Source organism: Sinocyclocheilus anshuiensis, unplaced genomic scaffold, assembly GCF_001515605.1.
Source record: "Sinocyclocheilus anshuiensis isolate Anshui unplaced genomic scaffold, SAMN03320099.WGS_v1.1 scaffold96, whole genome shotgun sequence".
Lineage (NCBI taxonomy): Eukaryota > Metazoa > Chordata > Actinopteri > Cypriniformes > Cyprinidae > Sinocyclocheilus > Sinocyclocheilus anshuiensis.
This window is the reverse complement of record NW_015554094.1, coordinates 1,163,586-1,174,644: the sequence shown is the minus strand read 5'-3', so window position 1 is coordinate 1,174,644 and position 11,059 is coordinate 1,163,586. Positions and strand designations below refer to the sequence as shown.

At 39.8% G+C, this 11,059-nt stretch overlaps 2 protein-coding genes across 2 annotated transcripts in view; one reads left to right on the top strand and one right to left on the bottom strand.

Moving 5' to 3' along the window:
- Positions 1 to 1,052: 1,052 nt before the first annotated feature.
- hsp90ab1 (heat shock protein 90, alpha (cytosolic), class B member 1) lies at positions 1,053 to 7,617 on the bottom strand. Its single transcript, XM_016461644.1, has 12 exons — positions 7,515 to 7,617; positions 6,576 to 6,719; positions 6,264 to 6,470; positions 5,730 to 5,889; positions 5,518 to 5,651; positions 5,110 to 5,412; positions 4,873 to 5,038; positions 4,007 to 4,197; positions 3,776 to 3,923; positions 2,764 to 3,032; positions 2,055 to 2,388; positions 1,053 to 1,552 (listed from the first exon to the last, which is right to left on the bottom strand). Exons 2-12 carry the CDS (start codon positions 6,717 to 6,719, stop codon positions 1,437 to 1,439), a joined length of 2,172 nt encoding a protein of 723 aa, XP_016317130.1. The 5' UTR covers positions 7,515 to 7,617; the 3' UTR covers positions 1,053 to 1,436.
- Positions 7,618 to 9,306: 1,689 nt separating this feature from the next.
- Positions 9,307 to 11,059, top strand: part of LOC107669447 (RNA-binding protein 25-like) — a 24,195-nt gene continuing 22,442 nt past the window's right edge. Inside the window, exons 1-2 of the mRNA XM_016461671.1 lie at positions 9,307 to 9,421; positions 10,505 to 10,628. Coding sequence (XP_016317157.1) covers positions 10,523 to 10,628 — 106 coding nt within the window. The 5' untranslated portion in view covers positions 9,307 to 9,421; positions 10,505 to 10,522. The remainder of the gene's footprint in view (positions 9,422 to 10,504; positions 10,629 to 11,059) is intronic.

Below are 11,059 nucleotides of genomic sequence, written 5' to 3'. Positions count from 1 at the left end.
CAATGTCCAACTGTCTTTGAGCGCACGCAGGCATCCGGTGCGTGAGGTGTGTACGCGCTCTGGCGTAGTTTACGCAAGCGCCGGAAGTGATCTCTCGCGCGTATACGTCACTCATTGTTTACACAGTGCACAGTCATTGTAGGTACGACGGCTAATCAAAATGGTACTTACTTGCGCTTATCCAGATTGTTCAAACCGACTTAAAACTAAAAGATTACATTCTCTCGCACGAACTCATTCAGGAGTGGTGACTTTCCACGTATTCCCAACTTCTGAGCCTGCTCGCCTGAAGTTATGGTTGATTGCTCTTCGGCTGGATATCAACACACCCATTAACGTAAACTACGCCAGAGCGCGTACACACCTCAAAGATGTCGGATGCCATGCGCGCGCTCAAAGACAGTTGGACATAGTGGTGTATTAGAGGTAAAATATGATATAAATACTGTTCGGTTTCTGGCACAAACCGATCGTTTCGTGTCTTAGGACATCAATGTGTCGTCACGAGCCACAGGGTTTAATTTGGATTTGTCTGTGCATGTTTTTTTTACTCATAGATTTTGTTACCATTGCCATGCATTATACGACTGATAGACTGCAACGGTTGGACTTAAAAATCTCCGTTTGTGTTCTACTGAAGAAACAAAGTCACCTACATCTTGGATGCCCTGGGGGTAAGCAGATAAACATCAAATTTTCATTTTTGGGTGAACTATCCCTTTAACTGGCCTTTAACAGAACTACTAATTCATAAACTATAGACTTTAGTCAGGGCAGAGCCATATTGAATTTAACAGGAATGAAAACAAGGCTGTTGAGGGTTAGAATTGTTCAATGTACGGTGTAGCAACCTACTGAGGACTTTCAGGGAAAAAAAAATTCTGTAGAAAAAACGTTGTGAAAGTTACACGATCTAGTATCTATATACAGTGCATGCTGTTTTAAAGACTAACAAGTCTATCCCTCACTGCTTAGTTTTCATTGAATGATTCTAGTGTATTTGGTTAAACCTTTATTATTCCAAACAAATAAAGCAAGAGACAACGCCAAAATTCAGGTTTCACAATGTGTTTTAATTTCTGAAAAAAAAAGACAACACATGCCTGCAGTCAGGCAAAGGTCCTTCCCCTTCCATGCAGAAAGAAATCATGCTTGATTCAATCCAGCAGACTCAGTATCAGAGAAACACAGTGCTTATTGTGCTCAGACAATACTGGAGCAACCCATTGATCCATGAACATCTCATTACGTAAAAAAACAAAAAGGTACATTACGGCTCAAAACAGAGCAAAAGTTGACAGTATGCTTTAGTTACATTATGATTCTTTCAGGAATCATTACTGAGATCAGGTCAACCTTCTACAGGTCAAAGAAAAGGACAGGATGTTACGGAATGATTACGGAAAAAGTGACTGGGGAATTTCAGACAGATGGATTTAATCGACTTCCTCCATGCGAGAAGCATCATCTTCTCCTTCCAGAGGTGGAATGTCTTCAGGAGCAGGAGCGGAGCTTGGCTCTTCCACAGGTACGTCTTCATCTTCATCAATACCTGAAGACAAAATAGGAGAATTAGTAACCGACCCAACTATATCAGGACTGAAACAAGAAATAAAGCTAGATCTGTCATGACAACTCTCAGAGGGATTGGCATGGTAATGTACATGACAATGTTAATGTATTTGGTCTTGGCAGAATAGATCTGCTACGCTGCTGCGGCAGAGCAAGTACCGAGACTTGCTACTGCCAATACATCCACAACATGCTGCTGTGAGCATGTAAGAAATATTGCTGCTGCAAATATAACATACATGAATCACCTCGTAGCAGATCTATACAGGTGGAGCTGGGGAAGGTGGAGGGTTTCTGAAGCAAGCTGCAACTGCAAGCACTAGTCATATTTAAATGTTGAGCAGCGAGCTCATTGGCTACCGATACAGGAGAGGACCAATCAGCTGTGCCATGTGATAATGATGTTATTAGGTCAGATTGAGTTAGACCTATCGGACTGCGCCATCTAGAGTCTCATGCCAGAACTCTGCATTTAAGCTTACCCAAACCCAGCTTGATCATTCTGTAGATGCGGTTCGAGTGTGTCTGAGGATCGTCCAATGAGAATCCAGAGGAAAGCAGTGCGGTCTCGAACAGGAGGATGACCAGATCCTTCACAGCCTTGTCGTTTTTATCGGCATCGGCCTTCTGCCTCAGGGTCTCCATGATGGGATGATCAGGGTTGATCTCCAGGTGTTTCTTGGCCATCATGTAGCCCATGGTGGAGTTGTCCCTCAAGGCCTGGGCCTTCATGATCCGCTCCATGTTGGCCGTCCAGCCGTAGGTGCTGGTCACGATACAGCAGGGAGAAGAAACCAGCCTGTTTGATACGGTGACCTGGAAGAAGAATCGCATCGGCATGAGAAAGGCAAGTTCTGGCTGATCACTCTCAGTTGCTCATCACGGTTAGATCATACAGAAAACTCGTTAGTCACTCAACACAAATGCATGTCATTTGAAGGAAAAATGGTTACGAAGACTCAAGGAACACGCAGTAAAACTGGAATCATGTTTTTTTTAACACATTTGAGTCTGCAAGCGAAACGCGAGGACACATCCGTTACATAAACTCACCATCTGTGCAACTCGGATGAGGAATCCTGTTTATAACACAATTTAGAAGAATTAATGCCTAATAAGGGTGGATTAAGACCAAAATAAACTAGGTTTCAGTTCGGTTCTTATGAACAGCTGCATTACGCAAAGACAAACCTTCTCTACTTTCTTGTCCAGAATCTCCTTCATGAGCTTGCAGAGGTTCTCAAACTTGGCCTTGTCTTCCTCCATCTTTTTCTTCTCGTCTTCATCCTCGGGCAGCTCCAGACCCTCCTTGGTGACAGACACCAGAGACTTGCCGTCGAAGTCCTTGAGCTGCTGGATGCAGTACTCGTCGATGGGCTCGGTCATGTACAGCACCTCGAAACCTCTCTTGCACACGCGCTCCACGAAAGCGGAGTGGGCAACCTGGTCTTTGCTCTCGCCTGGGGAAGAACGACAACATCGATAGGAATAACTAAGTATATTTGATTCTTTAAAATAGGATTTAAGGGGGACAAAAAAATGTCAAAATCTATTTAAAAGTTTAAAAATATTTTATTTGGTAGTTAAGGTGATTACTATTATTAGCCAAAAAAAAAACGACTAAACATAAATGTTGTAATTTCACTGCTAAATAAAATAATGAAAATAACACTTAACATTACAACTGTAAAATGATTAGTGCTGTCAAATGATTAATCGCAATTAAAAATCGCATCCAAAATAAGTTTATATTTACATAATACATGTGTACTGTAAATATATATATATACACACACATATATACATACACACAGTATGTATATTTTGAAAATATTTACATGTATATACAATTATATTATACAAATATATTTAATATATAAACATTTTTCTTAAATATATACATGCATGTTTTTGTATTTATATATACATAATAAATATACACAGTACACACTCATATTATGTAAACAAAAACTTTTATTTTGGATGCGATTAATCGTATTTCCAAATGTTAGTCCCAGAAAACCCCAGTGAGCCCTTAAATCGTTTATGAATCGCCAACTACAAGTACAGGAAGATGGTTGGCGCATGTTGAGTTCCCAAATGCACGTTAATGTCACACTAAACCATATTGTGGTTTTGATTTTATTTAAATTAATCGTGCAGCCCTACTTTAAATCACAGGCTGATGCTGATGAAGTCTTACCAGTGATGTAGTAGATGGACTTCTGGTTGTCCTTCATCCGGCTGACGTATTCTGTGAGGGAGGTCATCTCGTCGCCGGACTGCGAGCTCTGATAACGCAACAGTTCTGACAGCTTCTTGCGGTTCTGAGAGTCCTCGTGGATGCCCAGCTGGAATTCACAACAAACGTGTTAACGCCGCTTTCTATCACGTTCTTAGAGGAAGTAACAGGAACAAAATCTTGGATTCTTACTTTCAGATTCTTGGAGAAACCGTCGTAGAACTTCTTGTAGTTCTCCTTGTCCTCGGCCAGCTCGGCAAACAGCTCCAGGCACTTTTTGACGATGTTCTTGCGGATGACCTTGAGAATCTTGCTCTGTTGCAGCATCTCTCTGGAGATGTTGAGGGGCAGATCTTCAGAGTCCACAACACCACGGATAAAGTCTGGAGGGACAATTATTGGCTGTTAGTGAGACTCTGCACCATTTGAAACCTTCAATCCCACGATGTTTAGCTGCATTTGCAACGCATTCAACTTTAGTAATCATGCAGAAAGTATCATCAGCAGGAAATATTGTGGAGCAGGACTTTTTAAAATGGACTGGACCATGAATAGACTATTATTCGTCAACTTTACACAGAATTGATTATGTCAGCAGAAATCGAAAAGCAAAGGGGCAATTTCATGTTGAATTTAAGGGATAGTTCACCCAAAAATGAAAACTGCCATGTATTCATCCTCACGCCTTTCCAAATTCTTATGACTTTGGTTTATCTTTGAAACTCAAATTAATACTTATTGAAAGCAGAGAGGTTTCGGTCCATTGAAAGTCCAGGTAACCAAAAAGGTCACAAAGGCATCATAAAACGTATCCATATGAATTGATCGGTTTAATCTAAGTCTAGTGAAGAATTATGATCGCTTTACATGATTTAATTTAGGCTTTTTGGATTCAGCTGGACTTTCAAATGGCAAAACCTCTCAAGTTTCATTAAAAGCATCTTATTTTGGGTTTTGAAGATGAACCGAAGTGTTATGGCTTTGGAACGACATGAGGGGCGAGCGAACGGCAATTTTAATTGTTGGTGAACTCTCTCTTTAAATGCAAAGCTACTTACTCAGATACTCTGGGATGAGCTCCTCACAGCTGTCCATGATGAAGACCCTTCTGACGTACAGCTTGATATTATTCTTCTTTTTCTTGTTCTCGAAGAGGTCGAAGGGGGCCCGGCGAGGGATGAAGAGCAGAGCGCGGAACTCCAGCTGACCCTCCACAGAGAAATGCTGCGGGACAATGCATAAAAGTCAGTATTTCATAAATTCTCTCAACACTGTTCTGCAGAACCCATTGTTACCTTGACAGCCAGGTGATCTTCCCAATCGTTGGTCAGGCTCTTGTAAAACTCTCCGTACTCTTCGTTGGAGATGTCGTCAGGGTTGCGGGTCCAGATGGGTTTGGTTTTGTTCAGCTCCTCCTGGTCGATGTACTTCTCCTTGATCTTCTTTTTCTTCTTGTCCTTGTCTTTGGAGTCCTCTTCATCATCTGAGCCGACATCTTCAATCTTGGGTTTGTCTTCACCTTCCTCCTTTTCCTCTTTCTCCGGCTTCTCCTCCTCTGCCTCGTCGTCGCTGATCTCCTTGTCGCGTTCCTTCTCCACCTGCATGGAAATTGGTATTTTACCATCGTTCTTTGCAGCACTCAACTACCAGAACAATTTGATCAGAAAAATTAAACTCCACTAATTAAACCGAATCCCACTCACGAAGAGAGTGATTGGGTATCCGATGAACTGCGAGTGTTTCTTGACCACTTCCTTCACTCTCTTCTCCTCAATGTACTCCGTCTGATCTTCTTTCAGGTGAAGAATGACTTTGGTTCCACGGCCGATGGGCTCACCTGGAGATCGACAGGTGTGTGAACAAAAATCACTCTTGATATTGCACTTGTGTGATCAAAAATGAGTTTGTAACGTACCATGATCCACCTTGACTGTGAAAGAGCCGCCAGCGGACGACTCCCAGGTGTACTGCTCGTCATCGTTGTTTTTGGTGATGACTGTGACTTTTTCAGCCACCAGGTAGGCGGAGTAGAAGCCCACACCAAACTGCCCGATCATTGAGATATCTGCACCAGCCTGGAGAGATGAATAGGGAACATTAGAGACTAAATCCAATGGAGAAATGCTGATAAATAGGGATGCACCTAAGTTGGCATTTTCAGTTTTCAGCCAAAAGAGAAAAAATACGAGCTGAAAATATATGGATATATTTTTTTATATATTTTATTGGCTTGCATTTTTTTTTTTAAATTCAGTATCATTAAAATTATTTAGTTAAATTAAAGTCTTAAATTATTTTATATTATGCAATAAAATAATAAATAGGCCTAATTATTAAAAAGCATTTTCAGTTTTCGGCCAAGTGCATCCAGAATTTTCAGTTTCGGCCCAGAATTTTAATTTCGGTGCATCTCTACTGATAAACATGCTAACACTGGCAGACACATCACCTGCAGAGCCTCCATGAAGGCCTTTGTCCCAGACTTTGCGATGGTACCCAAGTTGTTGATGAGATCGGCTTTGGTCATTCCAATACCCGTGTCAATGAGGGTAAGAGTGCGTTCATGAACGTTGGGGATAATTTCAATCTTCAGGTCCTTGCCACTGTCCAGTTTGGAGGGTTCTGTCAAGCTTTCGTATCTGATTTTGTCAAGAGCCTGTCGAGTGGGGAAAACCAGATTGATCGCAGGAACTATATAGTCTTATTGCTAGAATTAGCCATATATGACGTAAAAAAAAAAAACAGGCTATCATGGGCTTACGTCAGAGGCATTGGAGATGAGCTCCCTGAGGAAGATCTCTTTGTTGGAGTAGAAGGTGTTGATAATGAGAGACATCAGCTGGGCGATCTCTGCCTGGAAGGCAAAGGTCTCGGCCTCCTCCTCTTGGCGCATTTCTTCAGGCATCTGAGAAAATCAATTCAGATCAACATTATTACATCCGTGTACATGGTTTAACATGTCTACAATATACTTTAACGTAAGTACACATTACGGATTCATTTTTGTTAATAAATGTCTAAATTGGACAAAATGTTAAATGAAAATGAAAGCATTTATCCACTTCCATCAGTTGTAGTAGTTACACAAGAAAAACCGGCGCATAAAGGCCCCGGATGCGGAAGAACATGGCGCAGAAGGACAATGAGCTGAACACGTGTTTTACTGCTGAAATCCTTGAAATTAAACCGATTTAGATACGTATTGCTTTTTTTTTTTTTTTTTTTAAATTCAACGGAATAAATCCCATTTTCATGACACTTTCCCCAATAACTTTAAACGCAAAACGACTAACTAAAGAGATTTTATTGTATTTGATACACATTCGGATCATCTGCGGTTCTTGGCAGTGTGGATGCAAGTATATATAGATATGAATTATAACGACAAACTGAGAAAAAGATGCTCAACTATAACAAGCATCGGTTATATAGCATAGTTCAACCACTGCACCTGCTCACCGACTCGTTTAAATAGAAATAAAAACAAATAAACATTACAAACTACAAAAACGTACGATTTATTTCAAAAGAAGAAAAAAAAAAGAACGAAATCTTATGAAAAGATGACCGCGTCTGTAGATCGGAGATAAGTGCGCCGGTTAAATAGCGAATGAAATAAATAGATTAAACAACGTTCTTTTAGTCTAGATTAATTCCTGAAATTATAGGGAATCATTTCAGATGGAGATCGACGGCTTACCTTGGTTAGTTTCGTTGGTTTTTGATGGTTTATTCGCCACAGAAACAGCTGATCTCCCCTACGCTGATACTCAGGGAAGCAGAGAGGAGAGAACCCCGCGTGCGCGGCTCTTTTCTTACTTGCGCGGCTGTATCCCTCCGCGCTGACGCACTCTGCAGTGTTGCCAGGTCCGCGGTTTTTCGGCAGGAATTGGGCTTCTTTAACATTGTAGCCGCGGGTTGTTTTTCATGTCCGCGGGTTGAAGCGACAGCAATAATGTGATATTTAGCACCTGGAATGCTCATTTTACCAGGGAAACCCGCCAAAAAACGTGTATTTTACCCCCGGAATGCGATTTTCACCGGTGGCATCCCCAGAAACGCAATTGGGCTAGATTGGGTAGTTTTGTTGAGAAAACCTGGCAACCCTGACACTCTACTCTGTTTTATTTGTGTAAATCGCATTTATTCCCAGCCACAAATGCAGTATTTTACTAGCTGCATCAGATATAAATAACGTAAAAATAACGGAAATAATAAAGTAATACATTAACTATAACTTAACTTATAGTTAACTTATACATTAACTTATAACTTAAGAAACGCTTAATAAAATACAATAAAACAATAAAAACAAAATTTAGAACTTAAAACACTTCTAGAGTCAGTTATTTTAAGATTCGTATTAAATTTTCCTGCAAGAAAGGACCCGGAATTAGTTAAACAATTCGTTTCGTATTAAAACCCAACAATTTCATTGCACATTATTATAAATAAACCGTAAGCATGCTTATATGACTCTTTGTAACTATATTAAAATCTGTGATATTTAATAAATGCTAGATTGTTCGACAGGGAATTCAGGCTGATTCGGTGGAACAGTTATAAAAACAGGTAACGTTTGGAAAGATGCGGGCAAAATGTGTGCTTCCCTGATTGGAAACTCTTTATACAGTTGTCAAAATATATATATTTTTATCATTAAAACATGAAGTAGTCAAATAGTCAGTGTGAGAAATGCTCATAACAAGGCGTAATCGACTGCACTATGTTCTGCATCGGAAGAACATCAGTCGTTGGAACTAGCGGTGCTTTGTCTCTTTCCAGCACTTTCCATCAAAGTCCCGCCTTTGCTGACGTCACCTGTCACTCAAATGCAGTTTGCAGCGTAGAAGGGCGAATCTGAAGAAACGTCGGGTTAAATTTCACACCAAAATCAAAAGAAAAACAATAAGAAATTATTTCTGAATGTCCCTAAAAATACGTTTAATGTTATTTTCTTTTTTCCCCCGATTTTTGTGGACAATTCGCACTGGAAATTTATTGACCGTTTTGTGAGATTCACAACTGAATTTGAATATTTTCTTGGCGTTGTTCCATTTCACGCGCAATTAATGAAATACAAATATAAAACATTGGAAGTGAATGAATAATTCTGCTGTGGCACATTCTGAGTTCATGTTTCATTTAGAATCAACAGAGAATATGGTTAGCAATAATACGCAGTAAAACAATAATAGAAAAACTATTTATAGCCAAATGACTACAATTAAAAGGAGAGGAACTAAATACTTCTATCATACTATTATTTTAATTTTTTTTACATTTGCGATAAATGTGCAATTATTTTGCAGACTTTTATGAAGTACATGCATAATCTAATTCTAATAATTGTGAAAGATCATATTATCATATCCCACACCAAGAAATTGTAAGAGCAAACTTGTTGTATATTTGCATTTAATTTGTTATTTTATTTTATTTCGACTTTTATTTTTTATTTTTTTAAAATCAGAGGTCTTTTAACTTGCCCGTTATTTTCCCACAATTCCATTTCACCGGAAACGGCAGGTTTGATTACTCGTTGCTTTTACCACGGATCCGGCGAACTTTCCGTGCGAGAAGCCAGTTGATATCGATTTGGATTGAGTGAGTACTATTTATTCAAGTATTAGTTATCTTTTTGAGTTCATATTTTCATAGTCTCGTACAGGACTTTGAGAAAACGAGTTAATCCGTTGATAGTGGTCAGAATAAAGGCTTTTTATGAACGTTAGCTCGCGGCTAGCAGTTGCCCGGTCTGACACAAATGTTTCCCGCTGCTATTTTCTGACAAACCGGTCTGATTTATTGGTTTAAAATGACTAAATTTCATATAAGCAACACAATTTCCGCGTTTAAGCGCGTTAGTTATCATACACCTGCTTATTTGGTTAGGTAACGTCAATGGTTAGTCACGTTGGGAGATGTTACACCAACGTGAAATCGGCCTTTAAGTAGTTTTAAGACCTTTCGTCTGATTTCAACACTTTCAGTTAATCTCAGATTGATTTCAGTCCTTCAAGTATAGTTCAGGTTGATTTTCAGTCCTTACAACATTTCAAGTACTTTCAGTTTGATCTTTCAGTGCATTGTTGCTTATTTAGAGGACGATTTATTATAATTTAGCTAATTTCATGTCTTTTAGAATTACTTGAGCTTTATTTCAAACCTTTAAGCTGATTTCATGTTGATTTTAGAACTTTAAGCTGGTTTCAGGTCGAATTCAGGCTGGTTCAGTCGCCCTGAAATCACCTGATTGGTCTGTCAAGATTTTCTGTTTTGGTGTATATTTATTTATTTATTTTAAAAATGATTATATGCTATAAATTAAAGGGATAGTACACCCAAAAATTAAAATTCGGTCGTTAATTACTCACCCTCATGTCGTTCTAAACCCGTAAGACCTCCGTTTACGAAGATGAACGGAGGTCTTACGGGTTTAGAACAACATGAGGGTGTGTAATTAATGACAGCATTTTCATTTTTGGGCGAACTAACCCTTTAAAGTCAAATTTAACTGCTTTAAACATGGGCTCAAGTAATAGTACTATAGGTACTTACTATTGCAGAACTAACTTACGAGAAGATCTTGATTGTGTAAGCGGAGCAGCGTGTGTATCATAGCAGCCTAAACGTTATGTAAACCCCTGTTATTAAAGTTGTTAATAATGTGTTTCTCTTCTGTGTAAGGTGGGTGCTCTGCCCAAGATGTCTTTCCCTCCTCATCTCAACCGGCCACAAATAGGCATCCCAGCGATGCCGCCAGGAATCCCTCCACCACAGTTTGCTGGGTTTCCACCGTCGATGCCTCCCGGTAATCAAGATTAACTAGATATGTCAGACATATTAGTGCTGCTGTAGCTCAACTATTAGATCATAGAGTTAGCAACAGCGAGGTTATGGGTTCGATTCGTAGGGAGCACAAACTGGCAAAATGTACACCTGTAAGTAGGGCTGCTTGATAAATCGAAATGGAATCGAGATCGCGATTCGACAGAAGCTTCGCGACTGTCATGCGTATCTTTCAGTGAAGCACGGTTCTGTGATCAGCAGTAAATCTCCATCCAAAGGCCAGAGGGCGCTCTCGCGCTGAAACGCCAAATACGCCTCGCAGAAGAAACCCAGAAAATGCCTATCGCTGCAGCTGAATAAACAGAAGATTCAACTGCTTTCATTGATTCAACGTGACTAATAAACACACGACTACGGCAATATACGGTTTATCTGAGTTCTTATTATAATTTT